Source organism: Cydia strobilella, chromosome 9, assembly GCF_947568885.1.
Source record: "Cydia strobilella chromosome 9, ilCydStro3.1, whole genome shotgun sequence".
NCBI classification, from domain to species: domain Eukaryota; kingdom Metazoa; phylum Arthropoda; class Insecta; order Lepidoptera; family Tortricidae; genus Cydia; species Cydia strobilella.
This window is the reverse complement of record NC_086049.1, coordinates 6,417,204-6,436,045: the sequence shown is the minus strand read 5'-3', so window position 1 is coordinate 6,436,045 and position 18,842 is coordinate 6,417,204. Positions and strand designations below refer to the sequence as shown.

General features: G+C 37.7%; 1 protein-coding gene across 3 annotated transcripts in view; it reads right to left on the bottom strand.

Moving 5' to 3' along the window:
• LOC134744171 (transmembrane protein 94) overlaps positions 1 to 18,558 on the bottom strand; it is a 32,144-nt gene extending 13,586 nt beyond the window's left edge. Inside the window, exons 1-23 of one of the 3 annotated variants that reach the window (XM_063677881.1) lie at positions 18,325 to 18,558; positions 17,128 to 17,384; positions 16,514 to 16,621; positions 15,620 to 15,768; positions 14,963 to 15,115; positions 14,340 to 14,453; positions 13,853 to 13,947; positions 13,285 to 13,504; positions 12,344 to 12,535; positions 11,693 to 11,877; positions 11,251 to 11,374; positions 10,119 to 10,253; positions 9,843 to 9,988; positions 9,383 to 9,513; positions 9,036 to 9,112; positions 8,282 to 8,481; positions 6,198 to 6,299; positions 4,701 to 4,833; positions 3,939 to 4,085; positions 3,029 to 3,157; positions 2,647 to 2,726; positions 2,296 to 2,419; positions 1,374 to 1,424 (exon numbers count right to left, since the gene is read on the bottom strand). In XM_063677881.1, the coding sequence (XP_063533951.1) occupies positions 1,374 to 1,424; positions 2,296 to 2,419; positions 2,647 to 2,726; positions 3,029 to 3,157; positions 3,939 to 4,085; positions 4,701 to 4,833; positions 6,198 to 6,299; positions 8,282 to 8,481; positions 9,036 to 9,112; positions 9,383 to 9,513; positions 9,843 to 9,988; positions 10,119 to 10,253; positions 11,251 to 11,374; positions 11,693 to 11,877; positions 12,344 to 12,535; positions 13,285 to 13,504; positions 13,853 to 13,947; positions 14,340 to 14,453; positions 14,963 to 15,115; positions 15,620 to 15,768; positions 16,514 to 16,621; positions 17,128 to 17,384; positions 18,325 to 18,431 (3,159 nt within the window). In that variant the 5' untranslated portion in view covers positions 18,432 to 18,558. The remainder of the gene's footprint in view (positions 1 to 1,373; positions 1,425 to 2,295; positions 2,420 to 2,646; positions 2,727 to 3,028; positions 3,158 to 3,938; positions 4,086 to 4,700; positions 4,834 to 6,197; positions 6,300 to 8,281; positions 8,482 to 9,035; positions 9,113 to 9,382; positions 9,514 to 9,842; positions 9,989 to 10,118; positions 10,254 to 11,250; positions 11,375 to 11,692; positions 11,878 to 12,343; positions 12,536 to 13,284; positions 13,505 to 13,852; positions 13,948 to 14,339; positions 14,454 to 14,962; positions 15,116 to 15,619; positions 15,769 to 16,513; positions 16,622 to 17,127; positions 17,385 to 18,324) is intronic. The other 2 variants (XM_063677882.1, XM_063677883.1) reach the window with 2 other exon arrangements.
• Positions 18,559 to 18,842: the final 284 nt, after the last annotated feature.

Here is an 18,842-nt window from a genome sequence, read left to right as displayed (position 1 = left end):
GCGTAAATAGATACTTTACATATCAAAGAAAAGCGAAATAAAATAATATAGGTACATTTTAAAGTAAACAAATTATTATACCTATATATTGTTTTATTTTGAAAGGAGTAGGTAGGTAAATCGTCAATTACTATAAGGTGGCTAGTTCTATAACTAGCCACCTTATAGTAATTAACATCGTAAAGTCCCATTTCGGCGACTGAGAACTTCCAGAATTTCAAGTCTTTGTCGGGATTTAATTCCACATGTTTCCGAGAGTTATGGTTGCCGCGTGCATTTCCGAACCAGACGTAGCATTCTTTAGCTAGGAGGAAACCCGGAGAATCGGTTCCGGAGAGTATGAAATTTTCGGACGCTTCAAGGAGGTCATGAATTAGAGTATCGGGGTTTTCTTAGCACATTTAGGCTACGCGCGCACTGCGGATTTCTGCCGTGCGTTTTTATGCGGATTAAAATCTGTGGTTTGCTGCAGATTGGTTGCGGTGCGGCGCCGCACGAATTTTCTGCATCCTATGGACTAATAAAAAAATCCGCGCACTGCGGAATAAAATCCGTGCGGACACCGGCCGGCAGCCATCCAGTGACGCAGACGCAGTTGTTCTCGCGACATGGTGCTGCGCAGTCATGTCGTCGCCTAGCGTAGTAGTCCATTTTCAACGTCCGTTCTTAACTTGAGTTGGGACTAGAATGGCAAAACGTGCGGATATGTCACCGCTGTGCGCGTACTGGACACACACGGTTTTTTTTTCCTTTGCGTTTTTAAAAACTCGCCGCACCGCAGTGCGCGCGTAGCCTTACTCCCAGCCGGTATCCTGAACAGGGTCAGTACGTATCCATCGTTGGTTATAACTTGGTGTGTCTCAGCGTCGTAACCGTTCTCGTAAGCCAAGCCGGAAGCCAAGGTTATTCAGTGCGTGGGGTATTAAAAGGGAACAGAAATTTGATTATTTTTGCGCTACGACGCACGGTTTAGGAAAAATATAGCCCAAAAAAAAAGAAAGAAATAAAGGGGAAAAGGGGCAACCTAGGGGGGCATACATTTAGTTACAAACAAAATTTGTAACTACATGTATGCCCCTCCCCCTCCCCTTGGTCATAGGCCATATAAAATGCCCCCCCCCCCACCCTAGCCCATCAGCGGGCGACGACCTTGTGCATGTTTATACCAGTAGCGCCTTATTACCGCTAAAGGACTATGATGTCGGAAAGCAGTCACACAGCGTAAATAACGAAAGAATCACAAATATATGCCTTAGTCCTAACAGGGCCTATGTACAGAGTATAAAGAGACAAAACCGATATACTTAAATAACATTTTTCATAATCTCTCTGGATTAAGCCCTATTAGCACCAATCAAGGCAATAAAACCCACCTGTTTGCTGCAGTACTTGTTAAATGGCTGGTTTTGCCATTTGTTTAGTAACTTTACCGGCAGCGTGCAAAATAATACACATTTAAAAGAAATAGCCTAGGCAAAGGACTAAGATATGTATAACTAACAAACTATGGATCAGCTCGGTCTGAAATAAATGATTTATTATTATAGTGCAAATTATTGTAGCTGCAAAAACGGAGCTGTACCCATACCATGAGTCAACACAGACACTTACGCCAACGTCCACGTAATTTAAATTCTATACATCTCATTCGCATTAATATGTCAGTACGAGCGATATGCATAGAAAGCAAGTTACGTGCGTTTATGTCAGTGCCAAACTGGTGGTAGCCACACTGTACGATGCCTTACGTTTTGTGGTAACTGGATTGTCATAAGTTTGCGCATAACAACCTAGTTGACAACCTAGTTATACCACATACTTTACACGTCTTAGTATCACATTGTAAAGTTTAGTCGGCCACACACAATCAATTTAAAATCAAAAAGTTTCGGGTAGGATTAAATTTATCTTTTAGGCACAGCAGTTACAATCGGTAGTAAAAACTGACCGTAAATATTTTTTTAAATCTATTTAGATACTACTGTAGCTGGTCAAGCAAATCTTGTCAGTAGAAAAAGGCGGCAAATTTTAAAAAAATGTAGGCGCGAAGGGACATCGTCCCAAAGAAAATTTTAATTTCGCGCCTTTTTCTACTGACAAGATTTGCTTGACCAACTATATATGACAAAAAAATGCTAAAAAAATGCCGAAATGTGTAATAACTTCATACAGTCCTAACAATAAAGACTAGTGTGTTACTGTACTAAATACGTCACTATGTAAATTAAATAAAGACTTTGTTGTCGGACTGTAAGCATAGATATGGAGAAATATTAACAGTATTACTGTGCTTACCGACAATGAGCACGGCACGGAGTTGAGGGACCGCGCCAGGTCGATAGGTCCTATGCAGTCCTCAGGCACTTGGTACGGCGGCATCTTCTGACACAGCACTGGATACAGTGGTTCCACAGCGATACTGTGAAACAACAAGTGAAATTAGAGTAAATGTCTCCATGATACTACTGTAGCCACGGAAGTACCTAATAAGTAAGCCAAAAGACAATTATATGGCAGCCAATTATGCTCTTATAAACTATGAATTGAAGAACTAAATAAAATACGAAATACATTTTAAAAAATTTCACTCGTCATCGTTTTATGGTAAGTTTGGAATTTAAAAAAAGTATAGCTAGAAGTAGGTACCTGGCATCCGCTTGCATGAAAATCTCCATGTTTAGACAGTTGGCCGCGGAACCCATAACGCAAGCAACTTCGCCGTAATCCTGCAACAAACAAAATTATAAATATGCGAACTCAAGTCGACCCAATTTACACCGACATTGCTAAAGCGTTTGACAAGGTTGAAAACAATATTCCCTAAATTAACTTCCCTGCATTAGAACACACGGATCATTACTCCCATGGTTGAAATATTATAAATCTCTGCAATCGTTCACAACTAGGAAATATCCGCGGTTAATTTACTACTCTCTGGTGTTCTCTGTTTTGGCGTTCCACAAGGATGCAGCCTGGTTCCACTTTTGTTCCTCATACCTAATCAAATAATATAAGGGTATGCATTCACCTGCATGATCTGTATCATCATTTGTACGGAGCGCGCTGAGCAGTCCGTGAACAGCGACACGAGCAGCGGTACGTTGTCAACTTGTTCTATGTGGGGGCGAATGGCATCGATGCCGCGAGGAAGTTTTGCCTGAAACGATATTTAATTTTCTTCTGGTCTAAAACCAGGATGAAAGTCTTCTGGTTTCTTAAATGTGATTTAAGTTGTTGGTATATCATATAAATACGATAAGGAGTGATGTTACTATACCCACCACATAGTATCATTTACGTTACAAAATATTGACCGACCGACCGAAACCGGGTTTGTATGCCGAAATCGAAACTTTGGTCGGACACTATTTTCTATACGCTATCAAGTTTTCAATTTGCTGACGGATCTTATAATAAAATGTTAAGGATTTTTCAAATTAGATACCCAGTGAGACTTTGGAACGATTCCACAAAGTAATACAAACTGTTATTATACATAGATACCATGGAAATCATCGTTATCATGAAGGGAGGTGTAAGTTCAATTTCATGCCTGTGTATTATACAAATATGTACATACCGCAAATGAGCGCAATAGTTTCAACACATAGGATGGTAACTAATTTTATTTTCAGACGATTGTGTATTCCACACACACACTTACATACTGGCTCGTGTACAGTCAGCATCAAATAGATAGTGACGGCCAAAAATATCTTAACACATGCTTATACCTATCTATGGTAGATAACAATTGACAAATTAGGTGTGTTACGATTTATTTGGTGCTGGTTAACAAGCTCAGTAGCTTGGCTGCTGTTTTGTACATTTAGTTATTATACCTACATTAGATACCTAACCTTACGTACGCCGACTGCTTCATGTGGTGCGGTTTGCTATACTGCTGCATTGAATCATTTGACATTTGTACTACTCACACGGTTGCTCATGTCGAAGTTGACGGGCGCCGAGTGGTCGGTGGAGTCGGTGAGGCAGGACAGCGAGCGGCACGCGTCGGCCGGCGAGTCCGAGTCGAGAAGCGAGTCTGCTGACGGGTGCGTTGTGGTTATACTGCTGCGTTGGAACTGTTTGCGAGGGAATGTGATTATTGGGGTTCGTGTGGTTAGTATGGCTTGATGGCAAAATAATAAATCTGTCATTTAAGAGTAGCGTAGTTGGTTTTCAAAATGTATAAGTCCTTATCTTAGGGTGACAAATGTTTGCTAATCTCCAGGATATTCGGGAGTTATTTCTATCGAAACGGACTTTGCAGTCCACGCTTTCTGGGCGTCTCAGTCAGTTAATTTTTTTGTGATTTTTTTATAGCAATCAGCGCTACACAAAGTTAGACTTGGCTTTCAAGTTTTAATAATTGTGCAGAAGTATAACAGATCTGTTATTTTGGTAAATAACAATGAATGAGAAATATACAACCAATGATTAAAAATGCTCTTTTTGTGCCCCAAATGTCTCACACTACAGACCATTTTAACATTGGTATAGGCAATTTTATATGAATAATTAAGTTTTGGAATTTATGTAATATGTACGTTAAAGTAAGGTACAAATTTTATGTACACGTAAGTTTTAAGCTTCAATAAGGTTATGAATTGTATGTTTACATTACAGGTAAGTTCTGGAACTTAAGCTCTGTAGAAAAGGTTCAACATTACAGTTGTTATAAAATTGCTTTGACATACCTTGAGCCCAGTGTGTGTGGTAATAGAATGCCTGGCTTTTTTGATTTCGCTGTCGAATTTGACGGTGCTATGGTCTAGGTTTATAGCTCCAGGGGCCGACATGGATAGTGCCTTTGAAGCTGCCATATTAGTGCTAGTAACATTGATACAGATTAGATTTAATTTAAGCAAATTTTAAAAACATAGATTACTTCTCAACTTTTAAATAAGCCTCCAAAATTATGCGCCATTGCTCTCTTATATACCCAATACCTTTCGACTGTAGCGTTCCAACATTATATAAATTAAGTATAAACACTGGCTATGAAATATAGGTTATGAAAACATCTAAAATAAAATATGTGCCTATGCGTTATATTGAATGAAAACAAATAAAATTACCGCACCTATGAAATTCAGGGCGAGTGTTTTTACGTGCTTTATAGTCTTAAAAAATATTTTTAGTTATTTATTTTATGCATGTCAAGTATATAAACATCCTATTTAAATATATGTAGTTTAATAAAATGCACGAACAGAGGTACGCAAATATCGATTTAGATCTTTATTATCCACGTAATGCTATTAGTCATTGCACGGTTAATTCTATGAATGTCGTGTTGTTAGTTGTGTTAAAAAGCCACACAGTTGGACAAAAAACAATTATGCATGCGTCAATAGTCGGACTAAATAGTTTCTACTGAAAGGGAGAAAACATAGTAATAGAGATTTCGTAAATAGTGTACGGATAAATTAATATTTGCAGGGACAATAGTTGGGTACCTAATTTGCTATTTGTACACAAATAAGATTAATTTTGGGATGGTACAAATGTTGGGATTGGACATCAAAGATAGTCTAGTCATGCCGTGCAGTGCCAAAATGAGAGTGTTCAATCTAATAATACTATTTACCTACTTCCTACTTTAGTTAAAAGGATTCAGAACAAATATTAACAATCCAGAAAAAGGGGAAAAACGTGGAAATACATTTCTAATAAAAAGATACGTTTTTCGTGTTTTCAAGAAGAGAAATCAGAAATGTTACATTTTTTTTCTTACTTTAGCAAAATTCTGCAATTATTCTGGTATTTAGTATGAACTAACCACGAACAATGTATTTAAAGGAGATAGACAAAAAGATGTTGACAATTGACTGAGTACTGCTTTTCGTGATCAAGATTCGGATTTAATATATCTGCAAATTGTTAAATTTTTAACCCTTCTTTTTTAAATTTACCTTCATACTGTTAGAGAATAGGTAAAATTAAGTTCGTTTATTTTTCAGAGAAGGCCTTCCTAAAGAATGTTTTATTCACTGTGACAAATGTAACTAAGAATAAAGGCGGTTATTCCACTTCAGTTAAGACTTCAGTTCATTTATTTACAAGTTACATTACGTAACTTCGCTAGTTGTATGTAAACAATGTAAGCTTAATTATAGTGTAAAACCAGTCTAATAGGTACTTTTGAGAGGAAAGGAGTAATCGCAGTCAATGGTCATCATCGTAAAACAAACCTATTGTAAAAGCCGAGCCTGACCGCGTCACAAGTGTCGACGGCCCTTTGGAGGGGCCTCGGGCGGACGAGGGTCTGCGACGACAGCGGAGACGCGGTTCGGCTGCAACACGCGGCGCGGTCAACTTCCGCCACGGACAGGGCGACTTAAGGACCAATCGGTTGATACTAGTACTAGTTCACTACATAAGGTTCAGTTTCGATAGGTATGTTGTCTTATATTTGATGCAGTATTTATTATAATACTACGTTTATGTTACATTTCTGACCTATACTCTCATGAATGTTATGTTGTGATCTCATGAATGTTTTGTGTATGTTGTGTTCATGTGTGAGCCTATTGTGTCCCAATGCTGGGCAAAGGCCTCCCCCCTCTCATGATGTTAAATTTCCATATTTATATTGAGATTAAGTTTATGTTATGTAATATTATAGTATTGTAAGTTACGTGCTTAATTTGCAGTGCCCTTACAGGATTCATAGCTTGATCACCATTTTAATGTAAGACCTTATTGTACCTATGAAAGCAATAAATTACTGATTACTAAGTGTTTCTTTGTAAATTCCTAGTGTCCAATTTTTTTTGTAAAAGTTGGGCACAAACTATACAGTTATAATGGAAACCCGATCGAAAACTCCGATACGTGAATATGTGTGCGTGCGAAGTCGGCTTGTTATGAAGTCACAGTTTTGCCTCAAGTGATTTTACCTCTGTAATATCTTTAAAATCGGTGTAATGTCTATATACCCGTGCTAAAAGCCTTATTTAGCATCTACCTATGAGTTATAGATAACTACCTCCATACAATAGTTAATTACATTATAATTTATAATGATTGGTCCGAAAATCCCGCTGTCCGCACAGACACTTACTGTAAACTGTAAGAATCATGTCGATGTTATGGTATCGAAGGTTTTTGCAGTTTGTATATAGCTTGCATCGCCAAGTAAGCAACACGCTAAACATTAGGAATTAACACCTGTAGAAAAAGAGTATTATTTTTATTTGGCTATGATCTATTTCGTTTACAACTTCCATTGTTTTGTGCGGATTTTTTTTGTCACTACCAAAGTGACTGAAAATACACAAATAGCAGATTTCGAATTGTAAAACATCGATAATCTTTGACTTGTAAAATATTATTCCAACAAGGAAATCTGAATTAATAATAATGATTATATGTCAAATCGAAAGATTTTTCGGTACATTAAAGATCAAAGCCAAATAAAATGATTAGAAAAACAACATCAATTAACATACAATCAGTACACACAAAAAAATAACACACGTAGAAAGTTTTAACTAGTAAATTGAACCAAACGAAGGGGGGGGGGGGGGGGTAATACGGTCTAAAATTATCTGTCTTGTGTGTTAGATGAAGAATGACAGTTATTCATTGAAAGCCCATTTGTTAGAGCACAAACTGAATCATATGTTTAAGAAGATTTTTCCGTAAGCTTCTTTTCAGATCAGATAATAGTTACAGCCAAAGAATTTTTTTAACAAAATGTCATTTTTTTTACTCTAAAAACTATATAACTCTATTCTCTGTTGGAGAATGATGCACCAATGAACGACGGTTACGTTTTGACATGAGTGAGAGTCCAAAATAAAAAGGCCCTAGTTAAACCCCTTAGTTAAGAGTCTTGCTTATGAATTAAGGTCCTCGCTATCCTCAAAACAACCTAAAGTCCGATTTAGTGATTATATCCCAGCTATTGATCGATCTTAAGGGCCTGTTTCACAATGTCCAACTAAAGTATTGGATAGCTAATTAACAAATAAATTAACTTTCAGATAAAATTTCCTACAAAAAAAGCACTTTATCCAGCAGATAAAGCTTATTTGGAGATTGTGAAACGCCAACGATGACTTTATTCGTCAGATAAGTGGCAAGTAGCTTATTCAGGACTTTACTTGGACATTGTAAAACAGGCTCTAAATATTCTCTATCGTCGCTTGTCCTTTTTGCTAAAATTAACGAAGAGATATTGTATGATCAATCTAATAAAAACCTATACATAAACACGTATGCAGTGATTCAAATAACCACCCTATAAACCAACTCTTAAAGTCTATTTTACCTCGGCGTCTCCCCGCTGATCAGCGATATGTGGCAATTCCACCCGGATTCCAAGCCCATCTTCTCGCTAAATACTCTGGAACGTAGTTCGTTCTCTTTACTGAAGTGTACGAAGCGGATGCAGGCTCGTTCGAGCCGCTCGATCAGTTCCACCATGTCGGATTGGGCTTGGTATTGCATCGTTACCATGCCTATGAATACCTGTCAGATAGAATTAGAGATCGAATTGGTTTGATGCGAGTAGATTTACTAAATAAATTGTTTCACAGCAATGTGAAATCCAATTCAGAAAACACAAGGAAAAACAAGATTAAGCTTGCTTTTGAGTTTGGCTTTTCAACAATTAAAATATGAGATATAATCGTACGAAGTTGTGATGTCAAAGCGCGTCTCTTACTCACTTCGTAGTAGAAACCTTTGTACCGTTTTATACAGATGCTGATTTGAATCATTACAACATACCATATTGAATTATAATGCAGTAAATTTGAATCGTTACAACATACCGTATTGAAGTACCCAAGCCTTACTGTTTTAGTCACATTTTATTACACGTCTTAAAAATGCTAATCAAAGTATTAATGTTACGACCAGCATTAGAAAGATGAGGTATAGAAGAGTGAGAAAGGAAGAAACATAAATAGTAGTTTCACTTGGATGTGTATTATGCTCGATAAATCTTCTAAATCGAATTCATTCCTTATCACATGGGTAAATATGACTTAGTCTAGACTTATGGAAGTCATGGAGATTACCTGATTACATTGCATGTCAAAATATCCATCAGCATCAATGACGTCGTCATCTGTCACCTCGTTGAATAATAAGGAATCTGCAAAAAATAATGTATTCCTAATCCAGAAAGTCTGAAAAATAGGCAGGTCGGCGCGCATCGAGTTCTAATGACACCCTTCACTACTGACTTATGCTTATATATAAGTTACTCTATGACTTATACCTACTAAGAAATTGTTCTGAGTTCAAACTTTCTTGGCGTTTAATACTCGTTATGATTCTGGTTAGGAAAAAATACAAAACGGCTTTTAAGGTCTTATGTGTTTTGAATGATGTCTAATTAAAGGGTAAAAAATATTCTACTCACCGGTGGAGTGAAAGTGCAGAGCGGGAGCATCTGCCCACTGTTGGGAATGGGGCGCATATAACTGCCGACTGTCCGCCGGCAGTTCTAGGTACATGCGTGACAAGGACGGCGAGATGCCGCGGGTCAACGGTCTGAAGTTCAAGAAAGAGATAGAATCAATATTAACTTTTATCATATTTTAAAGTTGCAATCCGAAATTTATAGTTTTTGAGGTTCAGAAGGTTGAAAGAAACGTCTGTCCAGACCTGATGAAACGTCGCTGGCGTACCTTTGGCGAACCGCTCGCAAACAATTCACAAACCGCGTTGCTATAATAAGGTAAGACCTTAAGGCAAGTAATAGTTGACAGCCCGTTTGTCACTTCTACTGCTTGGAATTAGGATTGAATTTCCAAATTCAAACTATTCGGAAAGTGTTCACCATTGGGACATTTATTTACGTTATAAATTTGTTTACTAACTTGTATGCAAACGCAGTACAGTAGGCCGTGAGCGAATTTCGCTGATAGAAATCGATGATTTTCTTGCGGTCAGACGGCGAGATTTGCGTCAAGTCGCGCCCGTTCCAGTAATCCACACACGAGTCCAGAATAATGTCAGCTGTACCCTGGAAATAAAATAAATGGTGTACCAATATATATCATATATAATATTATTCATATTTATCAGTTGATATTGATATTTATCAATTGCTAGCAAGTCCGCTGTGGGAACGTATAGTAACAGTCTAGACTCACTTGTGTGAGCATCTGCAGCTGGTTAGCCTGGTCCTTGACGACAACTGCGAGCATGTGTGGAAGGGGCACCTTGACGCGCGTGCTTAAGTGTAGGGAGCGCACAAAACGCGTCTCCCGACGGATCGTGTCCGCTTGCTGTGAAAACGAGTACCAAAGTAAACATAACAAGTCAACATTACAGAAATAACCAGGGGACCGTTTATCAATTTTGTACCTACTTTAAGATCATTATGTACCCTATTACTGCGAATAAACCATTTGTATTTATATTACAAGCTACAAGCTTTTGATAAACGGGCCCCAGGTCTAAGTCTAAAATGCAGCTAGACTTGAAAGGAACATAACAATCGTTCGTTTATAGTTTAAATTAATAGTAGTGTGACTACTTGTAAAAAAAACATATTAAATAATATTTTCATAGAAAGTAGTAGTTCTTAGAGTAACATAACAATGAATCATAATGGATTTTAAAGTAAAGATAGATGATAGATAGATAAAACGTTTATTTGGATGCTGCAAAAACACACAATATTATAAATAGGTATATTGCAGTCAGAACAAAACTTATGTACTAAATTAAATTAACAAAAAAATTTTTTTACTTAAACACGAAAAATTAGTTTTTAGTGGTTAGCTGCACGCTGTGTGCATTGCAGCAACAACAAAAGGGTTCCGACTCAGCTATACGCTCCACTCTATTGAGCAAAGCACTGATATTCTGCCGGAACATAGATCACTTTACAGTTGGGTAAATATGACGGTGATATGTATACGGTACTGTAAAAAGTGTGTAGTTGAGTGGTGTTAGAAAGTTCTGAAATAAAGTACATGAGTAAAACAGAAAATAAGCATAAACATAGAAATAAAAATAGAAGTGGCCATAGAATAAGAGTGAGAAAGCGCGATAAAATACCTTAATGCTTCCTTGTGGAACTCCAATATTTTTTTTTGCTTTCGGGAACTTATCTATCTATTTTTTTACGTTATCATTGTTTCAGAAATTAAGAATGCAGCTCCTAACAAGAGGTATAAATAAATGCTTCTTACTCCAGTTCATTTATTGATTTCAAGAAAATATAGCATTGATACTGTGTCAAACGCTTAAATCAAGTCCAGAGCTTTAAACACTTACTAAATGCCTGAAGATTGGTAGACACTCTTGGATGGTGTAGGAATCCTCCACAGAATCGGTGAATCCTATTTGCTTGGCCAATTCGCAGAGACAACGGCGGTTGGTTACCGGTACTAGATCCTCGCTGGAAGAAAATGGCCATTTATAATAAAGATTAATTACAATAGATAATAGTTTTAGTGACACATCGTTTATGTACACTACGCGTGCGCTAAGGTATGTGTAGATAACGTCACACGTTGATAATATTTTGCCGACCGCCACAAACATGTTCAGAAAATGGTGGCCCAAATGTTGACTGACAGCTTCCTTGTACTACGAACTACGCAACTACAGCCTTCGCCGAACTACTGACGGCATTATAGCGTACGAGAGATAGGGACAGAGATAACTCTGTAACGGTAAGGTGTAACAGTTTTACAATGTTAGGGATCGTACACACCTGTACTGCGCCTCGCACGTGAGATGCGCACAGAAGTGCGCATAAGTGTGCCTGGGTGCGGGCGCGCACGTGTTGAGCAAGGCGGCCAGCCCCAGCGGCTTCAGTCGCGCCAGGTGCTGCCGCCAGCGCTGGTCGTCGAACTCCACGCTAAACGGCGCGTTCTGGTCGTGGGTTAGGTCTAGAACCTGGGAACAAAATACATATCAATTTCAACTAGGAAACAAAACGTTTTCTAAGTACCGAGTCACATTACTATACATAAATTATAAACTGAAAAATAAATAAATTATAAGTCACATGGTTTTTATACTATTTTTTAGGAAACTGTAGGTCTATAAGTCTATTACCCTATATTGTAACAACTTATTATTATAAGAGACTGTTTGTTTCTAAATAAATTTAATTAAATTAATTAATTAAATTAAATTAAACTGAAATAAATGTCATACACCGACCGATCGAGACCGACCGACAAGTCGTAGAGAGAGAGAGTGGACTTGAAGGCGTTAGCCGCGGAAGCTGAGGACGCCGGTTCGAATCCGGCCTCGGTCACAGGAGGGCTTAGTCACTTTTTCTTTAATATATGATATCTATATTTAATATATGGTATAGATCTTTAGGAATCAAGGGGTTAAGATACAATTAAATCACCTCAACAATGGTGGACGGTTGGTTCTGTTTCGGCTCCTGCTCGAGGTTGGTCTGGCTCTGTCGCATGGAGCCCGCCAGACTGGTCTTGCTGGACGCGGTGGACGCGGAGTTTGAGTTGCGCAGGAAGAACACCTTCTCCGCTGTGGGGTTAGGCCAGGATAGAATGCCTTTCTTGTCCACGCAGCATAGGGCCTGTTATTAAAAAATATCGTCACTAGCCATGAACCGCCGTGAGTTCAGGTCCTTCTCCGAACGCAGCTCGCTGAGCACAGAGCGGACGGCCGTGCGTGCCCGGGTTCGCAAAAACATTATTTTTAATTTGTTATTTTTAGTCAGTTTTAACAAAAAAAAAGCAATTTATTAGTTTAATTATTTCACATTTATTACAAATGAGTATAAATTAATTTTTAGAAGCAATTTTCAATGTGAAAAATTAGTTAAAAATGTTTAATGGTGCACACAGGTCTAAATATGTATTTTTTTTTATCGAGCGGAAGTTGTTAGATCAGGTTTCAAATCGATTATGTTACTAGAAAAATACCTCAATATTGCTATTCATATTTTTTGACAACCATACTATGATCTAAAATAGCACTATGATTTTTCAAAAACTCTGCTGGCTGAACCCTCTGCACCTTAAGATTTATGCTAAAACTTAAACATGTCCCCCAATCACCCAAGTCTTCATTGAGTTTGGCTAGTCACACAGCACTTGCACGGTTGGCTTGATTTTAAAACCAGAACGTACCTAACATTTCAGGGTACGTAAATTATGTCGACTCAAAACTCAAAAAACGAGATGCTAAATTATTCAAGCGAAAGGAAAGGATCGCTAGCATCTATTGTTGTTATAGCGCAGAACATCAATCAAACATATTTTGATGGGGGTTTTCTACAGCATTTTTAAGAAGTCTTTTTAGACTCTTTAGAGCTATACTCACCGACAAAGACCCCAACACATGCACAATATTCGCTGTCCGAACAACCATGTCCTCTCTCCCAGTCAGGATGTTATAGAATGCCTTCCACAGAGACTTGAGACTCTCTGGCTTTAAGTTGGATTCACTGAGGGCTTGAATGAGGGGATCACTGGCATCCTCTGATATCGAGCAGGATTTCGTACGGACGTACTTCTGACGGGTTTCAGAGAGGAGTTTGAACCTGTAAAAAGGAAAGTTTAAATATTGTTAGGTTTACATATTTTTTAAGATACTGAGATGACTACATAGCGTTTCGGGACAATTCTAGAATGATGATGGTTATAAATAGTAGACTCTTTTACAAAGAATGAAGTCTAATAAAAAAATCTTGCCTCGAATTTGAACGGCCTAATACGGTATACGGTAACTTCGAATATCAAAACTTAGCGTTTGACGATTCACTTGTCACAAAACATATGGCGGAGTATGCCAATCAAGTTCGGCTTTAGATTTTTTCTTAGACTTTATACTTCTACAATCAATAACTATATGAAAGAACGACTAAGAAGTATAAGCGATTATCACTAACCGCGCCATCCCGTAGCAGTTGAGAGCGACCCACACGACGGGGAATATGATCTGCAAGAGCGGCAGCGAAGCCGCCACGGTTTGCAAAAAGTACACCTGAAGAGAAACGGCAAACAATCAACTGTGTACTCTATACTCTAACGATTTGTTACGTAAATAAGGATAATTGGAAAAAGAGGTTTTTTTATAAACTATTCTTGCGGTAGACACTTGTGGTAGACGGTGGCTAGGCCCTATCCTAAAGTGGTTATCACACTGACCTGAGGGCCACGTAACGCCACGTGGTGCGTTGTGGCTTAAGCATGTGGTGTGTGGGCGAGAGACCTCTTATGCAACTACTCGCATATAGCGATGTCCCACCGGAGTACCTGAAAGTCACCTAACGTGTGTTGAAGGATTGGACAATGAAGGATTTGTAGGAAGTATTTGCCGCGGTGCTGTGCCCTGCCCGCCATGATTTTTAACTCTTGTTCAAAAATAGGTGTTACCTCTGTCCAGTGCGTGGCGCCGGGCAGCTGGTACACGTGACGAACGAAGGACGCCACCACAACCAGGAGGATCACAAGGGGCAGTGCTATGCCTTCCATGATTTTAACTGTGCACTGGAAAAATCACATTTTCATGTAAATGACTTCTAGGGCTAAACATGGACTGTTGTAATGTAAGTATAAAATGCATGGAATGGATGTAATCAAGTAGTTTGACTCGCGATGTAGTATTTAATTAGCCATGAGCGCTTATATATGGTGACCTCAAGGTCTTCATAAATGCTTCATAAAGCGGTATCTGTGGGTGGTCGTATTGGTAGTTCAGCCTATGCTATAAGTAAAACATCAAGTTTTACGTTTTTTGCTGCCTCTAGATGCTTTAAACCCTTTGACCGCCAAAGACGTCAACCAACGCGCGCTGCTACAGCCCAATATCAACCTTCTTGCATTCACGTGCCAAAGGGTTAAGTAGAATGTATGCCTGTATTAAATGCTAGGCTTATGATTTCAGCACTGTGTATATTTATAATTATTTTGTATTTTTATTTTGGCGTCGAAACTACTACAATAAAGATTCACATAGTGTAATTAACAATACATAAATAATGCATCAAGAAACGTACCAGGTACCTCTGTTTCTCAAAGACGGTGCGTGGTCGACACGTGGCTTGCTCCAAAGCCAGGCGAAGGTTCTTCAGAAAGGGCGTTTCGCACATTCGGTACGAGCGGTTCTGATGCGGCTCGCGTACGCGTGGCGTGCTGAAGTTCTCCTTATACTACAATACAAACTTTATTACTATGAAATAAGAGATCAAATCGAATCTTTATTGAATACTATTGGCATGGGAGTTCAACTCTAGATAAAATCGGGATAGAAACGCAGAAGTCACGATAGTAAGTAGTGGTAGTAGATAGTAAGTAGTAGTGGTAGTAGTAGATAGTAGTATAAGTAGTAGCATCGTAAGGCCCAATAATGTGCATTACAATGTACATTTCGTTTCAACCTACTTAGAACCTTTCATAAACGTCAATTCTTTTATTTCATTGCTTTATCAATCAAACAAAATTCATCCCAATTTACTGTACCTACAACAAGGTTCAAATTAAAAATAGGAAATTGTTGAATGGTGGGCCTTTCGAGGGTAGGCGCTCTCGATACTAATCATGACTGTATGCAAACTTTCTGTTACAAAGTTCCTATTTAGTTTCACTTGTTAATTCTATTAGCGCGTAGGTATATGTTCTAGTTTTTATACCTCATGTTTTGAACAGATTTTTACCTGTGAGCTAGGCTGAAAGGTCTGTCCAAAGAACAACTCCGGGTCATCAGGGTCCAGCCCGCGGCAGTGCCCCGGCACCTCTTGCCCGGGCCTAAGCACCACAACGTCGCCCTCCACCAGCAGCGACCATGGGAGATTCACCACCATACCTTTGTAAATTATGGAAGAATGCTTGTTCATTTGGAAGGCGATCTGGTTATGAGGCCGCGGACTGGACGAAAGCGCCGCGCCCGCGCCGCGCGCTATTTGCGTCTAGTCCGGGGCCTAAGAGGGCAGCTGAGCGACAAGCAGAGGTTTATAGATTGAGCTACATATGAATGGTCTCTCGTCACCTCTGAGCTCTGTAGCATGTTAGCAACAGGTGAAAGTTGCTGATACAGAACAAAAACTACCTTTAGGATGGCCCCTAAATTTCTATAGAGAATGTGAAAAGTTTTTATTCACAAAACTGTGTTCAAGATGTTACAAAAAGATAAAGTGCTAATTCTAAAAACTCGCACAGCTGGAAAATTGATTGATTGATTGATTGTGTTGTATTGTGTCGAGCCATGGTCGAGCCCGAAACTACGGACATAATTTCAAATTTCAGCATTCACGTCATTCACGATTAAGTCTCGTTTTAGTCATCATGTGTGAAAATCGTGGATATTGTTATTTTACATAATTAAATGTGTCCTAACTTGTACTAGTTGAAATACTCAGGTACATCATTAGTAGTATAGCAGTTAGAAGTTAGTACAGTAAGCAGTATCTTTTTCCTATTGGTGCAGAGGAAAAGGAACGGAAACTGCCCTTTGAGGAACGGAAACTGCCCTTTGTCAGATCACAAAGATAGAATATGTAAAAAATACTATATTATACTGATTCTATATTGCCAAGGCCAGTATTGTTTACCATCTCTGTAAGTCCACTGCAGTATGACGCACGGAGAGAATGGGGCACACAAGTGGGGGTAATGCCCTTCCTTCCATATTGATCTATCTATGGCATCATCCAGTGTTTCTATTAACATAAAAAAGTTTAAGATATGATAAGATGTTTATTTGTAAAGTAATGTACATGGGATGTTATTAAAGTTATACAGGAAGCTTCCATGATATCCTGACGAGATTGTTTTATTATTGTTTTTAAGCGTAAAGGAACCTTAGTTCAACTGAACATAAGGTCCATTTTCTTCATTGCAAGGTCTCAAAAATGATGCATATATTTAATTTATTAGGATTATTTAACAAATCAATGTCAATTTTTTTTAAAACTAAATATTACACAAAATCAAGATATTTTTGATAATTAATGATAAGAAAAACTTATCTCTTGCCATTGACTTTAATCTAGAATATCTAGAAAAGTATTGTCTAATAGTAGATTTTATGAACATTTTTCTTTATTGTCAGTCTGATTATTGTCAGTCTGATTACAAAGATACACATTTCGAAATTATCCTAAACTTTTCCGCTAACATTCTATAAATAGCATAACTTGAAATTGGTATAAGACATTTGACTCACCTAGTACTTTGTTAACTCTATGAGGTATTTCATTTCTATATAAATATTCTTCATTAAGTGCTACCAGAAAGTTTATTATCAGTATCACAAAAAGGAACAAAGCCTCCAATAGTAAATAGCCATCTGCTTTCACATAGTCTCCAAGAAAAAAAGACAAAATAAGGCAGATTATATATATTAATGTGATTGTGTAAGCTACGCCGGACAACAACACTTTCTCCGAAGAAAATGATATAATATTTTTGATAAATCCGTATCTGAAATAAAAAAGAACAGAGGTCATATCTTATTGAAAATTCAATATATTTAGCAAACTGCCAAAAGAGGGAGAAGTATCATTTTAATAAGATTATATAGGGATCTTTATTTATGTATTGTCCATTCTCATATAATGTGTTTGAAATGCTTTATTAACTGGTCAACACTTCTTGATGATAATTGATGGGATTCAAGAAGAATGTTGATCTAGCTACTGGTGAGAAATAAGCGGACTGCATAAACTTAATAAAATATAATAAACTACAAATTGACCGTTACAATAATAACTTAGCATGGCGCGTACAGTATATCGCGAGCGGGACGGGCGCGATCCGTCGTGTTTCGTATGTCGCGGTTGGTGGGAGAATGTCGTGCGCGGATGGACGACCGGTTCTGCTCCGAGCGTCCAGGGCTCATAAGAGACACTTTGACTACGATAAACCAATAGCAAACCAAAACTAATCTGATTCATAGATATTTTAATTATAGATTCTTAATCCTCGGTGAGTCTAGGTACTTGTAGAGTCCGTTCTTGAGAATGTTGTCCCTTTTGTATGGGAAATGTTCTCACTCAAAAATATTTCCCATAGTAAATTGAGAATGTTCTCGAGAATGGCACAACTATAGGTATTTCTTCTTTTTATATTTGTTTTAGTTAGATCAACACTTAAATAAATAAATATAAGTAACTTGGATTTTAAATAATTTTAATAAAAGAGTGTTGATAACTTTACAAGAATCTCAAACACACAACGCATGACATACTATCAACACATGGCCATTAACAAACAAATATCCAATACCATTCATGGGATCTGCCGCTGTTTTGAAAAGGTCTATTATTGTAACAAAACATTTCTAAACTTCACCTATTAATATAAAAACGTGAGGGTAAGCAAGAAGCGACTAGGGTGTTATAGATGTTATGTAAACACGTACCCGGTGTGATTATTCTGTTTGTGCTCCTCGATAACACTTCGGATCCCATCTCGGAGTTGAACGAGAGCCGCTTTGGTTGAATACCCTAACGTTTGCCGGGTATACATGTTACGTTACTATTATATTGTTACGAATTCACATGTTTATAATCACTCTAGTAATTAACATATTACTATTCTAATTTAGTTATAATCATTAAGTGCCATAATCCATATATTATAATTAGATTATTTATAGATAATTTATAGGTACTGCTATTGCGATACAAATCTCAGCTGACTGATAATGTTACGTTCTGAAACTTTTCTTAGTGTTGATGTCAAGTTTTTGTCATCTTATCATGTGTTAAAATTCAATTTATAAAATGATATGATATATGAATAAATAAATAAAAACACTACTTTTTTTAATAAGATGAATAAATGTCGTTACTCAGCGTTTTTCTATTAAAATCAAAAAACAAATTAAGTTCATGCATTGACTAAATTCAAATATTTAAACGTGATCCTGGCTGAAAG